Below are 22,546 nucleotides of genomic sequence, written 5' to 3'. Positions count from 1 at the left end.
GTTGTGTTCTCAATCATTCTGCTGTCCAGGTTGGCCAACAATTGAAAGTTGCACTTTCCTGCAGGAGGGATATCCTCTCGCAGAAAATGACCACGTTCTGAAACATAAACACCTTCAGCAGAGTCTTTGTCACCGCTTACAAATCGAAAGTAATGTTATGTCACATCAGTTCGAGGACATGTCATGCCCGACATCTGCAGCACTCCAGGTAATATAAAAATTAACACCCTTTCAAACGTCGCAGAGGTCTGAAACAAAAATTATTCGAAAGAAGAAAGTCACAGGTACATAAAACTGCAAAAAAATAAAAAAAATGATTCTTTTTCGATTTCACCCCTTCCGGGTGCCCTTAATCCTGAGACCAGGAGTAAAGGAAGAAGAGAGCAAACTAGGAGACATAGTCCTTGTAGGGAGCGAAAATGTCAAGCGTATAGATTGGCCCTTGGGACGAGTTATTGAAATTTTGCCGGGTAAAGACAATGTCACTCGTTTAGTACGGTTGCAGACTGCAACGTCTGTCTTACTTAGGCCCATTCAAGGGGTATACCCTCTAGAAGTCTCGTCTGACTGGGTAGAGGAAGTTAGGTCATCAGATAAAACTGATGAATCCCAGGATCCTTCTGAGAGTGAAGGAATGCCAAGGACTAGCAGGAGTGGCAGGCAGATAAAGGTGCCTGAAAGATTAGATTTGTAATGGTTGAGCTTATTGTTCAGTAGGTTTTCATTGCATTGTATACATCCCTCATTTTTGTATGTATCCCGACTTGTATGTATATACATTTTTACATGCGTTTTTTTGATTTGTTAACCACCAAATCAAGGTGGGAGGATATTGTATCTTCAATGTACATATGCTATGGTGGGATAAGTGTGGATGCACAGGGTTGGCAGCAGTGGCCAAGCCGCATCATGATGCGAGAGAGTAAAAATATGTCTTCCTATGTTTATGTTGTTATGGTGATGTGTTGTTCACATAGTTTGAATAAATATCGGTTGTAAGTGAAATGCGACTTATTATTTATGAACCTTCGTTTACTGATACATGGTTAACGTAAAAGTGAACATCTTTTCCCTCGGTACCGGTACCCTGTCATATGCTTTCTCTAGATCTACGAAACATAAACACAACTGCCTATTCCTCTCGTGGCATTTTTCTTACCTGGCGCAAACTGAAAATCTGATCCTGACAGCCTCTCTGTGGTCTGAAACCACATTGGTTTTCATCCAACTTCCTCTCAACTACTGATCGCACCCTCCCTTCCAAGATGCCAGTGAATACTTTGCCTGGTATACTAATCAATGAGATACCTCGATAGTTGTTGCAATCCTTCCTGTTCCCTTGCTTATAGATAGGTGCAATTACTGCTTTTGTCCAATCTGAAGGTACCTTACCAACACTCCACGCTAATTTTACTACTCTATGAGGCCATTTCATCCCTGCCTTCCCACTATACTTCACCATTTCAGGTCTAATTTAATCTATTCCTGCTGCCTTATGACAATGGAGTTTATTTACCATCCTTTCCACTTCCTCAAGCATAATTTCACCACCATAATTTTCCTCCTCCCCATGAGCTTGGCTGTTTGCAACACCACGATGATGATTTCCTTTTACATTGAGAAGATGTTCAAAATATTCCCTCCACCTCTCCAGTGATTCCGTGGAATCTATTATGAGTTCACCTGAATTACTCAAAACACTGTTCATTTCCTTTTTCCCTCCCTTCCTAAGATTCTATATTACTGTCCAAAAAGGTTTCCCTGCTGCTTGACCTAGCCTTTCCAGGTTATTACCAAAATCTTCTCATGACTTCTTTTTGGATTCAACAACTATTTGTTTCGCTCCGTTTCTTTAATAATAATAATAATAATAATAATAATAATAATAATAATAATAATAATAATAATAATAATAATAAAACTGTTATTTGCTTTACGTCTCACTAACTACGGTACTTTTACGGTTTTTGGAGACGCAGAGGTGCCGGAATTTAGTCCCTCAGGAGTTATTTTACGTGCCAGTAAATCTACCGATACGAGGCTGACGTATTTGAGCACTTTCAAATACCACCGGACTGAGCTCAGCTCTACTGTCCAAGCTACTCAACCCTGCTTAACCTTCACATTATTTCGATAATAGGCTCTACGTATGCTTATTCCATCATTTATCTTGTTATATATACTCAAACCTATCCTGAAAAATGAAACGAAACACGAGACGAAGTTCACTAGACATCAACATACACGGATAGATCCCGTGCTTTCACCTTGGCCTCCACGGGACATTGCCAAACTTTTATGACTCCGGCTTGTAACTGTAGTCGGCTATGTTTTCAAGTCCCTTTCTGACGGCCTCATGTAAGATCAGGGTAGCAGTGGCTGATATTAAGTCGATCGTGTTCGATCTCTCATCCGTTGGCTGCACTGGGCACGTGTCGTTTTGCTATTGAAGGATTTTAGGCGATTAATCGACAATTACGGTTTATTTTGAAGTCGATCAGTTTGCAATTTAACTCGATTTCATCCGTCTGCTAAAATAACCAGGAGTGTGCTATCTGTGTGTATGAATTGAAGTTGTATGGGTTTCGTATGCCGGTTAATTTGGACTCATTAGGGAAAATGGACATATTTTTATCCTATCAACACTTGAAAACAACGCTACTGTGTCATATATTTGTAAGTTTTGTTTAGAATTATATTTTGTCATTGTATTCATGGAAGTGGGAGTGTACATCATCTTTCAAATTTGTGCCACGACACTAACCTCTTCAAGTTGGTGTTTAAGTTTTCATATTACTATTGAATGTGGGTACATTAATACATTTTGTGTGTGAAGAACAAATCTTGAGATATAATGAGTTTCGTTAATGACGTTTCGTGTAGTGAGCACTGTAATATAAAGCCTTCATACTGGTTTGTAGAGCTTCGTTAGAAATTACGATTGTCTATACAATTCGGCGGTGTTTCTTTGCAAGGTGTTTATTTTGGCTGACAGCCAAGCTACTACATTGCTGTTCCGTGGATAATTCATGCAGTACTTTTATTTAGAGTGTTTATTGTTTTAATACTCACTTAATTCTTGTGCTGGATGTTCCTGAGCAAGCAGCGTAACGATGTGGACTGACGGTAATTAGTAAACCTGTCACGAACTGTTGTCCCCTGCCGCCCTCCAATAACAGAAGGTTTGAAATAATTTCGATTTCCAAAACTTAATTAAGGAAACTACTTCGGGCTATAAAGTGAATTAAAAGGTCACTTCCTCTACTACTGACAGAAACATTAGCAAATAGTTCAGTAGACCTATCTCAGAATAAGAGAATTGCACATTCAAGGAATGTGTTAAAGGACACTGAAGTGCAAGTGTATGTGAAGGAGGATTAATGGTACCTACTGCCTGAGCGAACCTCCACCAGTGGACCTGGAAGTGCTGACATAGATATTTTGTATGGCCAGAGAAAAGGAATTTTAGAAATTCAGTAAACCTTTCACAAGCGGAAATTATCAGTGGAATACTGTGTAGGACGGATATTGTCTGGAAGGTGTTCAGGGATATAAATGAGACTATGGAATGGGTATGTGAGAAATAGGGAGTGAGATTTCTTGATCTTACAGTAATGGGTGGCCAGGAGGTAGGGATCTGTGCTCAGATAGCCTTCACTTGAATCTCAGTGGTACGTGTAAGTTAGAAAGTTTGTTTAGAAGGGTTACAGCAAGGTACATTCAGGGAAACTGGGTGGACTAGGGAGTGGTGATAAGGGTACAGGGAGCTGGAGTCAAGTAGGGATGACATAAATATGTTAGTGGGTTATGTAGCGCAAACATATATATGAAATGTCACTGTAATATTTGTCCCAAATGGAACATAATTGCTTTTACACAAATGAAGTGAAAAATCTGCGGTAAATTAAGAAATACCGTTGTTACTAGAGAAATATCTAGACATATATGTATACTCCCTTATGTTGTATTCCGCTGGTCTTTTGTTTCTTTCTTGAGGTTCAGGGCTAGCACCGATGAACGGGAGTGCTATGTCTGTGAATTCTAGTTATCTTTGTCCATATGACTAGCACGGGCAGTTCAAACAGCAAAATATATATATATATAAATAAATAAATACATTACTTTTTTTGTTGAAAGGAAAATAGCATGATTCCTGGACCAATAAATAGATCATTTAATGAATGAGTTAGGGCAAAAAACAAATGAGCTACATGAAGAAAATGGCACCTAATTAATTCAAACAACTTCACTGAGCAAAGACATCTCACACGAAAGTGTTAGACAAACAAAACACATACGGAAGCGCTGCGACATAGCAGAAAAAATAATTGTAAGGTAGTCAAGTATGTATCCATATTATTCTCTGCAAGTAAAATATTTCATACTATTTCTTAATTTACTGCAGACTTTAGACTTTATTTGTGTAAAAGCAATTATTATGTTCTATTTGGGACAAATATTACAGTGACATTTCGTGGATATGATTGCGCTACGTAACCATGTTAGTGTTGAACTGTAGATGTATTGTAATGATAGGAATAGAATTAAGTAATTAAATAGATATATGCACTTACCAAATATTTGTAGGAGTTGAATCATGGCTGAGAAATGATATAATGGATGCAGATATTTTCTCATGGAACTGGAGTGTTTATTGTAGAGATAGGAGGGAGAGCATTCATTCTGGTGAAAGAAAAATTTGAAGCTATGAAAAAGTTGAAGATGACGAACATGAAATTCTAGGTGTAAGGCTCATCTCTAAAGGTAATAGACAACTTGATGTCTTTGGTCTGTACAGACCAGGAAAGGGTAGCACTGACGCAGAATTATTTGCAAAGATAATTAGCTATGTGGGAAACTATATGGAAAGGAACGTTATTGTAGCGGGTTATCTCAAGACACATCTTAAGACACCCAGGACTTGTTCAGTTGGTTTTTTGAAGGAATTGTAGGCGGTGAGAACAGTAGGGGTAGACCAAGGTATGAATATGACAAGCAGATTAGAGCAGATGTAGGATGCAATAGTTACGTAGAAATGAAAAGGTTAGCACAGGATAGGGTGGCATGGAGGGCTGCATCAAACCAGTCTATGGACTGATGACTCAAACAACAACAACAACAACAACATCATCTCACTTTACCAAATGTCAATTGAAAAGGTAATCGAACGACAGGAGGCATGGCCAACAAATGGCAAATGTAGACATTTTCTCATTGGACTGGAGTGTTTATCGTAGAGATAGGAGGGGGAGCATTCATTCTGGTGAAAGAAAATTGACCAGGGAAGGACAGCTGAATCAGAAAGTGATGTAACCAACTATAGGGAAGAATATTCTGGATGTGGTGCTGGTAAAACCAGGTGAGTTCTGTAGAGAAACCAAAGTAATAAATGGTATTATTTATCACAGAGCTGTTCTTGGCATATTTAACAATAAATGTGGTAGAAAGGAAGGTCGTAAATGTAAGACTATTAGGCAGTACCATATGGCTGATAAGGCAGGTATGAGGTAGTGTAAGGAATTCCAAGTAAAATTTGCTTAAATTCTGCTTCCTAATAATGCCACTAACTTAAGGTGGGTCAGCACGGGCAGTATTTCTACCATTTGATTACTGTTTGCATGAAGGAGCTATACCATATTAATGGAGAGTTGCTATAGTAGTCCCTGTGTATAACAGAAAGGGTGATGGACAAACACTGAGCAAATGGCTGTGCGGTTACGCTTGCACAGCTGTGAGCTTGCATTCAGGAGATAGTTGGTTCGAATCCCAGTGTTGGCAGCCCTGAAGATGGTTTTCTGTTGTTTCCCATTTTCACACCAAGCAAATGCTGGGGCTGTACCATAATTAAGGCCATGGTAGTTTCTTCCTTCCCACTCCCAGTCCTTTCCTATCCCATCGTCGCCATAGGACCTATCTGTGTCGGTGCAGCGTAAAGCCAATTATAAAAAGACAGACAAACAGCTGAAAATTACAGGCCAGTCAGTTTGACATGTATTGGATGTAAGCTTTGGGAAAGCATTCTTTCTGATTGTATTAGAAAAGTTTGCAAAATTAATAAATCGTTTGATAGAAGGCAATTCGGGTTTAGGAAAAATGATTCTACTGAAGCTCAGTTTGTAGGATTCCAGCAAGATATATTATTCGCACACTTTTTAGTGACTGAATTTTGTACAGAGGTGAGGAGTAAGGAGGGAGCTCTCACGGTTCCGGTAATACTGCCAACTGAATGGAAATGAAATCTGAATTTAATCGATAATATGATCGATCGATATGAATTTTCTAAACCTTTATTATCTTAAGCCAACAACTGTGTCACACACACACATTATATAACATTATATAACATTTCTCGATGCGAATCTTGTTCCTAGCATGAATTCTATATTTTGGCTTTGGTGTGTAAACAACAACAGTACTAGTATGTAAAGTGTACACCAGATGTCGCACAGCGATGCATAATCGATTCATAGTTTGTGTTTCAAAGGTTGCCAATACGAATCTTGAAGATAACCGAGGTTGACCGATTCAGCACTAGGGTGTCCATGTATCACCAAAAGGTGTTCGTACTATAGGCCTAGCAGATATCTTGCTTTCAGGTCAAATAGACTGTATCGCGATTGACCTATCTAAGGCATTTGATAGGGTAGATCATGGGAGACGACTGACAAAACTAAGTGCAATTGGACTAGACAAGAGAGTGACTGAATGGGTGGCTGTATTTTTGGAAAATAGAACTCTGAGAATTAGAGTAGGTGAAGCGATCCTGTAATCATTAAGAGGGGAATTCCTCAAGGCAGTATTATTGGATTTTGTTTTCATAATTATATGAATGATAAGAGTAAAGAACAGTAATCAGAGGTAGGATTTTTGCAGATGTTATTCTGTATAGAAAAATAAGTAAGTTACAAGATTGTGAGCAACTGCAAAAAGACCTCAACAATGTTGTGAGAAGGACAGCAGGCAGTGACATGATGATAAACATTGTTAACATTCAGGTTGTGAGTTTCACTAACAGGGAAAGTCCTCTCAGTTTTAAGTACTGCGTCGATGGAGTGAAAGTTCCTTATGGGATCACTGTAAGTACCTAGATGTTAATATGAGGAAAGATCTCCATTGGGGTAATTACATAAATGGGATTGTAAATAAAGGTGAAAGTTCCTTATGGGGATCACTGTAAGTACCTAGATGTTAATATGAGGAAAGATCTCCATTGGGGTAATTACATAAATGGGATTGTAAATGAAGGATATGGATCTCTGCACATGGTTATGAGGGTATTTAGGGGTTGTAGTTAGGATGTAAAGGAGAGAAATCATTATAATCTCTGATAAGACCTCAACTAGAGTATGGTTCCAGTGTATGGGACCCTCGCCAGGATTGCTTGATTCGAGAACTGGAAAAAATCCAAGGAAGTGCAGTTCGGTTTGTTCTAAGTCACGGCTGCTTCCTTCCCACGCCTAGACCTATCCTATCCCATTGTCACTTGAAGGCTTATCTGTGTCATTGCGATGTAAAGAAAATTGTAAAAAAAATAAAATAAAAATGTTCTGGACGATTTCCGACAAAATAGTAGCTTTACGAAAATGTTGCAAAGTTTAGACTGGTTATTTATTTATTTATTTATTTATTGCTAGTACATAACTCTACATACAAACATTCAAAAATATAACAAACAATATAACACTTGAAACATTCAACTAATCTCAAAAACAGTTCACAAACTCAAATCTAAACTGTCCAATCATTCTCTAACCCCGTCAGAAGCACACATAAACTCCTTCAGCTGACCGGAATATGACCTCCTTTGAGATTCCATGACAATATGATGGATGGTCTGTTTCTTCTCACCACAGTTGCACTCAAGGGAGGAGCGCATACCCCACTAATGCAACAATGACCCACATCGTCCATGATTGGTACGGACTCTGTTAAGAAGAGCCCAAGTTCTTCTGGGGAGATTAAAACCAGGTAGGTGGTGGATGTTGAAGACCAAAGAGGGTCTGCCATTCATCTGGAGCTGTGTAGGTCCACTCCAATTGCTACTCATCAGAACTATTAAAGTTCCTATTGATGAGTTTCCTTGCAGTCTGGATGGATGGAGATCTTGATTTCAGACGTCCATACGTAAGAACCATGTCTTCATGAATGGGAAGACTTGGGTTCATTGTTATCTTCCTGAACTCACGTATTAGGTTGTTTTGTCTGTGTATTCTTGGAGGTGTTATTTGGCTCATGACTGGCAACCAATAAAGAGGAGTAGATCTGACTGCGCCACTGACAGTGCGCATCATCTGATTCAGAGCAACATCAATATTCTTAAAATAAAGGCTATTCAGCCGAACAGAAGAATAATACTCAGCTGTATCAGTCCCAATGCTGACGACCTAAGAGTGAATGCTGATGCTCCCCATGTAGAACTTGTAAGTTTCTGAATGATATTGTTCCTGGTCTTCAGTTTAGCAGCGGTATTCATTAAATGTTTCCTGAAGGACAGTGTCCGATCAAGAGTTACTCCAAGGTACTTGGGGTTAGGATTGTTTGGTAGAGGAGAGTTGTCGAGGGAAACATTCAAAGTAATGTTTGCCTGCCTGTTATTAAGGCGAAGGTTTCTGTTTTACTGGTGCTAGGTGTCAAACACCACTTATCAAAGTACTCGCTTAAAATGTCAAGGTCTCTTTTTAGAATTACTTCTATCTCATTCACATTGGATTGCTGAGTAACTATGGCTAGGACGTCCGCATAAGCAAATCGGCATGATGTAGTGCCAGGTATATCGGCAATGTACATATTAAACAGCAATGGAGAGAGCACAGATCCTTGAGGGAGACCATTGTTGTTTTAAATTTACTATGTTTGTTATCTACCTGGATCATTCTATCTGATAGCATGTTCTTTGAGTTTTGACATTACTCTGCATCCAACAAGATTAAAAAACTTATACGTAAAGTGTATAAGTATCATAAGCGGCTGTAAAGTCTATGAACACTGCACCACTCTTCAGTCGTTTTTCAAAACGTGCTTCAATGTGGTTGTTAATACAATAACTTGGTCTTCACAACCACGGTTAGGTTTAAAACCGGCTTGTTCTGCTGGGAGTGATCGTAAAATTAGGGGGCTTATTCTATTGTAGATGAGCTGTTCCAGAAGATTGTAACAAACACTCATATTAGAGCAATTGGATGGTAACTTTCAGGACAATCAGAAAGTTTACCTGGTTTCCGAATAGCCAGAATCTTGGTTCGTTTGAACTCTGGAGGAAGTTTGCCTGTAATCAGAATATTTGAGAAAAACCGTAAGAACCAATTCCTTGTGTTCTTCCTACAATGCTTGAGGAATTCAGCGTAAATGCCATCATAACAAGGTGCTTTGCGGTTCTTTGTTATCTTCAGAGCAGACAGGAGATCTTCTTCGGTGAAAGGGGCAGAAATATTCGATGAACCAATATTTTGTTTTTCTTATTAACCAATCGAGTTCTTTCTTGGGTTTCAGTTTAGTCAATCCAGCAATCCGTTTGACAACTTTATCAGGTGATGCAGCAGATTTGGGCTGTGGAATGTGAGGTGATCTCGCCAACTTCTTTAAGAGGCTCCAAGCCTTCTTGCTAGATTGTTTGAAATCCATTGTCTCCATAGTTTCTGTCCACTTGTTCCGTCTGGCTTCATATAAGTTGTTCATGAGTTCATCAGCAACTTCCGTTTCACCATTCTTTTGAAAATTACTATAGAGTTTTTTTACACATGTTTCATATCATCTGGGTATATACTCCTTTCTGACTTCTCTAGGAATGTTCTTTTGCAGCAGCAAGTATTGCTTTAATAAATCTACAATAGTTGTTGAGAACAGGAGGAATCCATCTTATGCTGCTATCAAGATCAGCAGAGAAACTGTCCCAGTTAGCCTTGGCAAAATTCCTCCGTGGAAGAGATCTAATAATGGGGATCTGAGTGCCTATTTCCAAAAGAACAGGACGGTGCTGACTGTGTGGGAAGTTTGTGGGCACTCTACGATTTTTTTTTTTTTTTTTGCTAGTTGCTTTACGTCGCACCGACACAGATAGGTCGTATGGCGACGATGGAACAGGGAAGGGCTAGGAGTGGGAAGGAAGCAGCCGTGGCCTTAATTAAGGTACAGCCCCAGCATTTGCCTGGTGTGAAAAGGGGAAACCACGGAAAACCATTTTCAGGGCTGCCGACAGTGGGGTTCGAACCTACTATCTCCCGAATACTGGATACTGGCCGCACTTAAGTGACTGCAGCTATCGAGCTCGGTACTCTACGAATAGCAGGTAAACTGTATCCCTGGTGATCAGTGGATACAAAACATAAGTCAGGATTGGTTTCTGTGTTTCACCTTGCTGATTTAAAGGAGCTTTTTTCCTTTGGGTTGAAGATGAGCTGAATATTGGACAAGTCTGACCATTCAGTAAGTTTCTCTCCACAAAGTTCAGTTGATATGTATCCGCATTGGTTGTGGTGGCTGTTAGAGTCACCCACATAGGCAGCAGGATGTACAAAGTTTGAAGGAACTGTCAAGCTGTTAACCTGAGTCACAATGTTAAAAATGTTGTTCTCATGGTGTGAAGAGACTAGATGAGCATCTGTGATGGAGTTGCAAACATAGGTCCCAGAACCGTACGTTTGATAAGTAACTCCCAATAATCTGAAACCATGGATCTTTCCTCTTGAGTGCATTTGTGACTCATAAGAGATATGAGTTTCTTGAACACAGATCAGGCCAGTGTTATTTTCTAATGACAGTTTGGACAAATAGTCTGCCTTAGATTTACTCATGCCTTTTATGTTAATTTGAAGACTCTTAATACAGGACCCAAGGGTTTGGTTGATTGGCTCTGAAAAGAGCTTCTGTGAGCTGTTATTTGTTTGTGTACTATTGGTCAGGAGATCTAGAGAGACAGTCTGACCACCAAGTGCTGATGTTCAGTTCAGTAATGGAAATTTAATTCCAACTACCTTAGCAGGGGCACCATGGGCAGGAATCAGTTTCATCCCCTTATACTGGTAAGACTTGGGAGAAAGGATACGAACTGCTTGACTAAGTGGTATGTAATACCAATATAAATGGTCCGTTTTGGACATGATTAATTTTCCAGCTAACTCATTCCTGGTTGCCAGCGTTTCACCCCCGTGTGCTAAGTTGGGCTCATCAGTTGGTACATAGCACACCCACCAAGGCGCATGACTAGTGCATACCGTGGAGGCCACTGCGTAGGCTACTTGGAGCCACTGGCAGTGCCAATGCACGATGAGAGACTTTGTCTCATTACCAAAAATTGATGTCTGCTTGGCCATCAGATGATATAGATGTTGATTCCCATAGGGAACCTGAAATATTTGTCCTGAATGAATAAATTTATAATACCAGTATAAATGGTCTGTTATTGGACATTGAGTTAGCTGGAAAATTTATAATGGCCAATAACGGATCATTTACATTGGTATTATAAATTTACTCATTCAGGATAAATATTTCATGTTTCCTATGGGAATCAGCATCTATATCATAAGTGGTATGTTCCGAGTTGTCAGTGGAGAGATGGCGTGGAGTGACATTAGTAGATGAATAAATTAGAGAGGTGTTTTTAAAAGTAGGAAAGGTCACAATAGGAAGATAAAGTTGGAATTCAAGAGGACAAAGGAAGGGGCATTGTTTGATACATACATGTACATCGGCAGGAGGATGGGACTGGACAGGAAATGTGTGTGGCAAGAACATAGTTTACAAAAAAATTTAAAGAAGCTATTGCCAGTACTAGATATTAAAATGAGAAGTGTTTTTATTTTTAATGGGTCCACTAGGAATTTTAATCATCATTGGTTAGTTTTGCTGGCACGGGGGCTGGGTATATGTGTCGTCTCCATCATAGTTTCATCCTCATCATGATGCGCAGGTCGTCTACGGGCGTCAAATCAAAAGACCTGCTCTTGGCAAGCCCAACATGTCCTTGGACACTCTCGGCACAAAAAGCCATACGCCATTCCATTCCTCTGCTTCTCTGACCCTTTATGATGGCAGGGTCCAATATATTTTGCTATGTAACCTCTTCTTCTCCATTCATTCTTGAACCATTTCTGGCCGGGCTGGGTGGCTCAGATGGTTAAGGCGCTGGCCTTCTAACCCCAACTTGGCAGGTTTGATCCTGGCTCAGTCCGGTGGTATTTGAAGGTGCTTAAATACGACAGCCCCGTGTCGGTAGATTTACTGGCACGTGAAAGAACTCCTGCGGGACTAAATTCCGGCACCTCGGCGTCTCCAAAGACCTTAAAAAGTAGTTAGTGGGACGTAAAGCAAATAACATTATTATTATTATTATTATTATTATTATTATTATTATTATTATTATTATTATTATTATTATTGAACCATTTCTGTAGCGCCTTTGCGCTGTCAGTAACTTTCACTTGACCGGGCGAGTTGGCCGTGCGGTTAGAGGCGCGCAGCTGTGAGCTTGCATCTGGGAGATAGTGGGTTCGAATCCCACTTTCGGCAGCCCTGAAGGTGGTTTTCTGTGGTTTCCCATTTTCACACCAGGCAAATGCTTTGGCTGTACCTTAGTTAAGGCCACAGCCGTTTCCTTCCAACTCCGAGGCCTTTCCTATACCATCGTCGCCACAAGACCTATGTGTGTCGGTGCGACATAAAGCCACTAACAAAAAAAAAAACTTTCACTTGATTAAGTAAAATGTGTCACCTATTCAGTACAAGGCTAATGGCAGATATAAAGTTATATATTTTTGTAATAATTAGTTGTATTTTTAGTTGTATTTTGTCCCTTGGAGCTGGGTAATAGTGAGAGAGGAACATTCCTTAAGTTTTTCATCATAAACTTATTTTAATGTATTTCTCTCTTTTAGATGTCTTTGTATATTTCACTGTTTTAATTATGCCTGTTTCAAATCTGTATGGCTGAAGATGGCCCGAGTTGGCCGAAACTAGTCCCATATGCATATGTTGTGATGATGATAAACTGGTAACTAATTATTATGAAAATTATCATTAGCCTGGCATTGATTAGATGGACCCATTTTACTTTATCAAGTGTTAGAACTGTCAATATGGATCATCATGAAATATTTATTGTATGATGTTGGTTACTTTATCATTTCCCAACATCACTGTACCTGCCACTTAAAAATACGCTAGATTACTTATGGAACCTACTGCAAGTTCTTTGCTGAAGATTCTTGTAAAAATTCTGTGGAGTTTTGTTCAGTGTCATATAACACAGCATTTGAATTTAATGACTAATAATTTTTCTAAAATTTTCAAGAATTAGGCTGTTGTATATCTTGATTCCTATACACTAAAATCTGATTTTTATTTGCAGCTATTTTGATTTTCTTTGAAGATGATAACTGTTTTTATATAGCGTTTTCAATTTACACAAGTAAACAAGTAGTAAACAGTATAGTAGTAAAAATGAAATGGCGTATGGTTTTTAGTGCCGGGAGTGTCCGAGGACAAGTTCGGCTCGCCACATGCAGGTCTATTGATTTAGGCGACCTGCGCGTCGTGATGAGGGTGAAATGATGATGAAGACGACACATACACCTAGCCCCCGTGCCAGCAAAATTAACCAGTGATGGTTAAAATTCCAGACCCTGCCGGGAATCGAACCCGGGACCCCTGTGACTAAAGGCCAGCACGCTAACCATTTAGCCATGGAGCCTGACAGTATAGTAGAAAACAAGTAGTAAACTGTAAATTTAGACAAAATTTACAAGAATAACTATATGAAATACCTATTTTATTGCAGATGATAGGGCTTGCCGAACAATTTGACGGACTGTTTCGTAGATTTTGGATTTATCTTAGATGCTTATATAATGATAGAAATGCTATGTACACAAAATGTCTGATAAGTTGTGTGGAACCTAGAGTATTATCTGCAAAACGTTTAGTGATACTTCGGCTCCCTAGTGCTGAATCGGGTAGACCTCGGTTATCTTTGAGATTTGTATTGGCAACCTTCGACACACAAACTATGAATCACCGTGAGACATCTGGCATAGACTTTACATACTAGTACTGTTGTTGTTTACACAGCAAAGCCAAAATATAGAATTCATGCTACGAACAAGATTCGCATCTAGAGATGTTATATAATGTAGTAGTAGTAGTAGTAGTAGTAGACTTATTTTCTCCAGATTTTACAGTTTTTCAATCTAATTAATATTTACGGAGAAAATAAAAGAGAGAACAAACACAAAAAGGAACCATATAAAATGCAAACCACAATACAATCAACACAAGATTTAAATAATGGAAAACCCTATTGAATAAAGTCTTTTGGCAAAACAGCAAACAAAGCAAAAAACAAACAAAAAATGGCTAACTGTAGCAGTCTACTACAATGGGCGTATGCCCGAGCGGGTGTACCTTCAGTCAGCTGTCCGAGTCTTTCAGCAGAGTCAGGCAGCTGAGCCCTGACCTATGACGCCGCTCGTACACACCAGTTATCTCCCCCCACTCTGCTAACCAGCAGTGTGAGGATTTTAATTCTCTGCTGCTTATGTACATCACTCCCTGCTGACCTGTGTCCTCAGCAACGCAATCACTACGACAGGAGAAACAATATGTATATCTACCTCACTACTATCTTCTAACTTCAGCTTCCTTTAACCTCTTTATGCACCGTTTTTTGACAACCTCTAAAAACTTGCTTAAGTTCCCAGGTTCTTTCCATTTTCTCGCTATCCAGTTCACAATCTTCTGGTCATTGTCTGCCAATTTCATAGCTTCCAAATGTCCCTCACTCATGAATTTCTCTCCCCGCACAAGTTCCCTTACATGCTATTAACAAGTGGAACCTCTCCCTTGTCTCCCCATACAATAAACAAATGGAGTTGTTGTTCATTCTTGTCCACCCTGTATTTCTGTAAATACCCAACATCCACCAATCTTTAATCTATTCACATTATCTATTCTTACACTTACTATTTGTTTGATTCTAATAAACATGTTTAGGCACGCCCTTCTCCCGCATTCAGCCTCCAGCTCCTGTAAGTGAATATCTTTAATCCTTTTTAACGTATTTCTCCAACTGCATTCCTTCTTTCCCAATCCCTCCACCAATAATTTCCTAAACCCAATCTCTCAGTGATATTTTTTACCTTGTCATTTCGAAAGTCTCCAAAAGAACTCTTCATTTGATGCTGGTAGGCCGTTTGTAGGAGTAAGCCGCCCCCACCCGTTACCAACCTTCTCCAGTACCCCAGCACTCTCTTCATGATGTCAACCTCTATACGCTCATTGCACATGACTCTGATCGCTGCATTAGCCGTACAATTTGGGAGGTCCATTACAAATTTTGCCAAATCGACTAACAATCTAATATAATACGATCCTTTTCATCCCCAAATATTTCAGCTCCATATAACACCCTGCTTAGAACCACTGTTTTAAATACCATTCTCTGTATTTTGTAACCAACCCCTGGGAATTTATTTTCCAGTATTTTTATACCTGAAAGTGCTGCCACCCCTTCCATTTACTTGATTAATTTGGTCGGACCATTTACCATTCCTACTTATACAAACACTCAGATACTCTAGCTTATTTGTCTCCTCTATTGCCTCCCCATTTATCACCCATTGCTTCTTTGTCTTCCAATTCCTGCTTTTCCTACATACCATTACCTTTATCTTAGTACTATTTACTCTCAACAACCATTTCCTGGCGTACTCCGACACCTTATTTAAACTTCTCTGTAACCCTCCCCTTGTCAGCGTCATCAGTAATACATCATCTGCAAATATCAGACCAGGGATTTCTATATCACCTAATACAGAACTCGCTCACTCCTTCCCATGCCCTTCTAATATATCATTTATAAAAATCAAAAAAAGAATAGGAGATAATTTGCAGCCCTGTTTTAGACCTATATTTGATTCGATTAGACCACTTACAACCCCTTCCTCTAATCTTATACTACAGTACACTTCCTCATATATGGCCTCAATAGCGTGTCTCATCTTTTTGGAAATTCCCACCCTGCCCAGTCTCTCAAGCAGCGCCTTCCTACTTACTGTGTCGAAGGCCTTTTGAAAATCAACCGCTGCTATATACACCTTTATTCCTTCCTTCCTCACATACTTACCAATTATTGTCTTCACTATCATCACATTGTCCATTGTTCTACGTCCCTTCCTGAACCCACTCTGATAGGTCGATAATATAGAAAACTCTTCTGCCCATTTTCTCAACCTATTCATTAAAACACCCATGTACACCTTACTCAATGCATCTAAAAGAGTTGTGCCCCTATAGTTACTGGGGTTGTTCCTCACTCCTTTCTTTTTATAGATAGTGCATATAATACCTTTTTGCCATTCCTTTGGGAAATGGTACCTTCGAACACCTTATTAAATAACTTCACTATACACTCCCTCATCGTATTATTCATTATCGCTTCTTTCCAAAATACATTTGTTATTCCGTTCCCACCCCCAGCTTTCCTATTTTTGGGTTTGCCTAACAATTCCAATACCTCTTCCCCTGATATTTCTTTATCCAACTCATAATTCCCTACTGCCAGCCCACTCCCAATCGCCTCCACCCCTCTATCCCCCTTCCACCTATCCTTCCCTCCTAACAGTTTAACCCTTTGTTGCCTGACGGTACTTTAAAGTACCATCTCATATTTCATGGCTTTAGAATTATTCAGTAAATCGTACCCTTGTATTTTCCTCATGGTACTTTCAAGTAACTAATTCTTGAAACAGAGATATTTCATTTTTGAGGTTGGTATTGATGAAAAATGCAGGAGATCGTTTTATTCTTAGGAGTGTAGTCATAGTGTTACCACTGTAAACAAATGACATTTTGATTGATTATTTCTTAGCTCCTATTGTTACATTCGACCTGCAAGTGATGTTAGTACATGTAAGTATGCTTCTGTAATGCAATAAAATACCCTAATTAATGAAATTTGCAATTGGTGTGGATATATAGCTAGTAAATGGCGAGGTACTTAGAAGTACCGTCAGGCCATATGGAGGGTCTCATGTCAGTCGTATCCAAAACCGAAAGTAATGCTTTCCTTCGATGAACATCAGTGTTTTTCTATGGAAAGACAGTGAAGGTGTGTGCTTAGTATCTAATTTCCATGGAACAGAAGCCACAACTGTTTCTAGGAAACAGAAGGATGGAAGTAATGTTACTGTTGTTTGCCCGGTTGTTGTGCAAGACTACAATGCACACATGGGTGGAGTGGACCATGCTAACAGACTTCGAGGCGTACTGTATATGGTTTAGACCGTCGATCCAAAAATGGTGGCATAGATTATTTGGGGGAATGATTGAGATAGCATTTGTAATGCCTACAATTTATACTGTAATCTGCATGAAAAAGTCCCTCTAATGGCATTCTGGCGTAATGTGGCCCTAGGACTGATGAACCAGAAAGAAATTCCTCTTCCAGGAAAACTTTCACGTAATGAAATGAAATGTCGTATGGCTTTTCGTGCCGGGATATCCCAGGACACGTTCGGCTTGCCAGGTGCAGGTCTTTATATTTGACTCCCGTAGGCGACCTGTGCGTCGTGATGAGGATGAAATGATGATGAAGACAACACATACACCCAGCCCCCGTGCCATTGGAATTAACCAATTAAGGTTAAAATCCCCGACCCGGCCGGGAATCGAACCCGGGACCCTCTGAACCAAAGGCCAGCACGCTGACCACTCAGCCAACGAGTCAGACACTTTCACGTGATATGAGGTCACCAAAGTCACCAGAGCAAGCTTGTGTACCAAAAAGGAGGAAAACAGAATATTCTGTGTCCAGTGATGTCAGACTAAGTAATCGTGGAAATCATTTTGTTGTGTTTGTAAAAAACTGTGGTCGATGTGAGGTGTGTTCGGGAAAGAAAGTGCAGTCAAGGCCGCATTCAATGTTTACTACATGTAGTGTTTTTCTTTGCTGCAATGAAAAAAAAAATGCTTTGCAGAGTATCACAATGTGTCAGCTGTATAGGATGTATGCAAGATGTTCTACATATGAACAATAATATTAGGAAACTGCACTCTTATTACACATAGGCCTATTTGCTTTAAATTTTTCTGTTACATTTTTGTAATAGTTTTAGGTATGAAAAACATGTTCTACTAATATTTTGAGACAATAAATGTGATATAATTCCAAAATGTGAACATTCTTATCTACCCAAATATGAAGCCTCCTATATGCCTGACAGTACTTAAAAGTACCAGGCCCCAAAAACATACCAAAAATTAAAATTATGATTTGAAAGTATTAGCATTTACTATTTGAACATATTCCATTAGAATAAGGTGAAAAAATCAAGTATACTTATTATTTTTCACTATTCAGGCAACAAAGGGTTAAGGAAATATTCCATCCATGTTTCATAATAAATTTTAGGTTTACTATACCTCCTCTCTCCCCTATTAATTTTATTAATTCTCTCCCATACCTTTTCACCTTCCTTGCTTTTGCATTCCCGATTGATTGCCTCAACTTGTTCCTTCTTACATATCTTTTTCCTTTCTATTATCCTCAGTCTACAAAACCTTTCCCTCTCTTCTCCCCCTCTGTGCTTCCTAAAGCCTTTCAGCGCCCTTAAAACTACTCTCCTCAATCCCTTACACTCATTATCGAACCACCCCTCTGTCTCTTCTACCCTTTTCCCGTATGACGTATCATCTCTGCTACCCTCTTTATGGGGTATTCTACTAGCTCTAAGGCCCTATCCACGTTATTACATCTCAATGCTACTTCGCACCCTACATTAATTCATTTTGTAAATACTGATCAAGTCTTGCTTTAGTCTCCTCTGTCCATTTATATTTAATGAGTCTCATACCCTTTTCTCTATCACTCGTTCCTTTTCCCAGCCTATCCCCGTGTTCCACTCTCCACAGATTTATAGATATCGGGGCATGATGAGATTCAGCCCAGTTAATAACCTCCGTGTTATTTATGCTCGCTAACTTCTCCTCAGAGCTGATTACCAAGTCGATAACACTCCGTCCGTCCTTGCTTTGTAATATATGTTAACTCCCCCTCGTTATCCCCAGTCCACCATCCATTCAGAATATATAAATTACCTGCCGAGCATAATTCAAGCAGTTTCTGCCCATAGCCATTTATTCCACTATCTTTACTCCTTCTTTCGCTCCTCCTGATTCCTCTCGCTTCTTTATTTTATATGGGACTTAAGTTCGCTATTCTCGCATTCCAGTCGCCCATCAATATCATCCCCGCTTCTTCATACTTCTCCTTAATCCCACTAATTTTCACTATCAGCTCTTCAAAGAAACTACCACTTGCATATACTGAGTCACTAGGGTGGTTATATAAAAAGGCCAGCCATACCTCTTTCGGCTCGCACCCACCTAGCTTAACCTTCACCCAAATCACCCCTTCCATTTGATTTTCTAAAACTTCAATTATATCACATATTTCTTCCTTTATTAGTAACGCTATTCCACCCGATTTCTTCCCCTCCCCCATTTTTTCTTCATTATGTTCCTTACCATAAACCCTTTCCATGTCAAACTCCTTCCTTCTCCTAACCATGTCTCCAAAAGGGCCACAATGTCAAAACTCGCCACTATTTTTATCACTCCCCCATTACCCAATTTACTTAGTACCCCTTCAATATTTACAAATCCTGTTTTCCAATATAGCTATTTATTCTCCTCTCCATCCTCTACCCTTCCTCCCTTAAATTTATTTCCTTCTGTTATGTTGATCATTCTACTTCTCGTTACCCTCGTTCCTTCTCTCTCAGCTACCCCTTCCTTTTTATTCATTTTGGCACTCTCCTTATTAGCCTTGTCATCCTGCCCTTTGCTTTTCTTACCCCACAAGTCTTTTAAACTTAAGACTCCTTCCCCTACCCAGACCTTATTGGCGTCTTCTTTCTTCTCCTTCCACAGCTCCACTTGCATGTGACAGCACCAACCCCTCCTCACTCGGTGATCTACCCGATGCTCCTTCCTCCTCTGGACACTGGACTTTGGTCACTTCGTCACAGTTATTCACTACTGTGTCAGCACACTCGGCACTTGCTTCGACATTCCTTTCACCTTCACCCGCCGCTTGTATGCTACCCTGCTGATGTTTGTCATCCATTTCCTGGAGCTTATTCACTCCCCATACACGTGACCACCGGCCGTTTCCAACTACCAACTGCTGACCTCTAATATATGCCCTCAAACTTTGCTTTCTCGCTAACCAAAGATGTTTCCTCAAATTTCTCAGCTCCTTAATTGCTTCACTACCAATATCACTCTTCAACCACACTTCCTCCCCTTTTAAATATCCTGCGTTCTATTATCGTGGATAATAGCGACACTTTAATGGGCCTATTGCCCTTCCTTCTCCCTACTCTGTACACATCATTAATGTCAACCTCACTAAAGTTGATCGTCATTTTGTTTTGCACCACAGCCACCACCTTATTTACTGAGTCCACTTTATTTTCTCTGGCCCCTTCTTGGATTCCATAAATAAAAATGTTTTTCCTTCTTCTTGCCTGATCACCATTAATTCTGTCCATCTTCACCTTTACCAGCTCCTCCTCCAGGTTTTTGAACTTCTTCCGCAGTATTTCTACCTCTTCTCTGTTGTTCTCCACCTTTCCCTTTAGTTCTTTCATCTCCTCCTTGATACATTGCTTAATATCCTCAGCCTGGTTCATTATCAGGTCTCGTACTTGGTCTGCCTAACAAGCCTCCTTCACCAGCTCCTTTATTGTCTCAATTTCTTCCCATCCAAGAGCGCCCACATTACCTGGACCTGGTTCTGGGTTCATCTGCTCTCCCCCTATCATTAGCAACACTGCCACCACCACTGCTACAAGCAGCGCTGCCATTAACCCCTCTTTCGTATCCTTTGTCTTCTTATCCTTTATCTCATTGCTCTTCCATCTGCTCTGCTAACTTCCTATTGCAGCTCTATATTGTTGCAAGGTGTTCCCCATTCCGCAGGACTCACTCAGCACATCCGTTATTCAAGACTGTTATATAATGTGTGTGTGACACAGTTGTTGGCTTAAGATATAGGTTTAGAAAATTCCTATCGATCGATCATACTACTGATTCAATTCAGATTTCATTTCCATTCAGTTGGCAGTATTACCGGAACCGGGGTAGCTCCCTCCTTACTCCTCACCCCCGTAAAACAAAGTATCACTAAAAGTTTCGCAGATAATACATCTTGCTACATTGTCTGCATGACAGTGGTGATAAATGGTGGAATATGACAGCATTTAGGTTATTAGGAACAAATCTTATTTTCAAGCTTCCTTTCTAAATACTTTCTGACCTAATTTGTTGTTGAAGATAAAGTGTGAACAGGAAGAAAAAAATCTTCACTTAAAAAATAAGCTCTACTGTAAATACACTACTGATTTAAGGAATTGATATATTCCTCCCTGTCACTTGCAGGAGGTCTGATTAGTGTCCATAATGGAAGTAGAACTGAAAAAATTGCATCGTACAGGAGACTAGATTGTGTTGGTGTATTCTGTGTAGTTGTCTGCACTGTATTTGTAAATGCAACAAAACATTTTCAAAGATTACCACTCATTTCGGATGCAGAGCCAAATACGTATGATTCGATGATTGCCACTGCAGATTCTAATATTATTAACATTTCTGCAGTTAATGACTTTATTTCTGTCACTCCTGGGTGGAGCATAGGGTGCATACATTTAACTTGTGCAGTTAATAGGGGTACCTTAAGAAATTCTATCATGAAAGGTAGTTGATGAGTGCTATTGATAATAAAATTTACTTAGTAATAGGTAGTTATTCTAGAAATCTTCCCTAAGGAAGTCTGTTGATCCAAGTAATCAGAACAGGTATAGCATGTTGATTCTGCTAATTTCATTTTCATCCTCTAAATTTAATAAGTTTGTAGATACAATATCTATTGGATGTAGAGACTTACTATTATTGACCAAGGAGAGCGGCCGCACGTGATAACGTGCTACGACTATGGAGCCAAGCTCTACATTTGAGAAATGAGTGTGTTCAAACCCTGCCATCGGCTGTCCTGAGAATGGTTTTCTGTGGTTCCATATTTTCACTTCCAGGCAATTGGCTGGGCAGTTCCTATTCATAGGCCACAGCTGATTCCTTCCAGCTCCTTACCCAATTTTCTTTATCATCATTCATTTCATCTTCATTAGCTCCTCAACTGAGGTCAGCATCAGGAAAGGCATCTAGTCTTAAAAGCATGCCATTTCATCTCACCTCATCCCGGACCCTGTATAAGGAAACTGGACTAAGCGGTAGACATACATATAAGAGTATTTATTATTTACAACAAATGATTAGTTTATCTTTCTTTGAAATAGAAATTGAGCAAATATATTTTGCAAGCCTTAAATTTGGATCTAAAATCTCAGTTGCGGAGAAGGTAGATGGGCTAGATTGAGTTTTCTCTCAAAATGACATAATTTGTTTTGTTATCTTTCCACAAAAAATATTTAAATGCATTATGGTTTCATAATGGGTCATACACTGAAGAAAATGGAAATTGCAACACCCAGAA

The 22,546-nt window shown here is 39.6% G+C and overlaps 1 protein-coding gene across 1 annotated transcript in view; it reads left to right on the top strand.

Annotated features, from left to right (window-relative positions):
* Positions 1-2,404: 2,404 nt before the first annotated feature.
* Positions 2,405-22,546, top strand: part of ERp44 (Endoplasmic reticulum protein 44) — a 266,413-nt gene continuing 246,271 nt past the window's right edge. The window contains exon 1 of the mRNA XM_067141768.2: positions 2,405-2,676. Coding sequence (XP_066997869.2) covers positions 2,590-2,676 — 87 coding nt within the window. The 5' untranslated portion in view covers positions 2,405-2,589. The remainder of the gene's footprint in view (positions 2,677-22,546) is intronic.

This window comes from Anabrus simplex, chromosome 2, assembly GCF_040414725.1.
Source record: "Anabrus simplex isolate iqAnaSimp1 chromosome 2, ASM4041472v1, whole genome shotgun sequence".
NCBI classification, from domain to species: Eukaryota; Metazoa; Arthropoda; class Insecta; order Orthoptera; family Tettigoniidae; genus Anabrus; species Anabrus simplex.
Note: the sequence above shows the minus strand (reverse complement) of the source record. Positions and strands in the feature narration are given on the sequence as shown.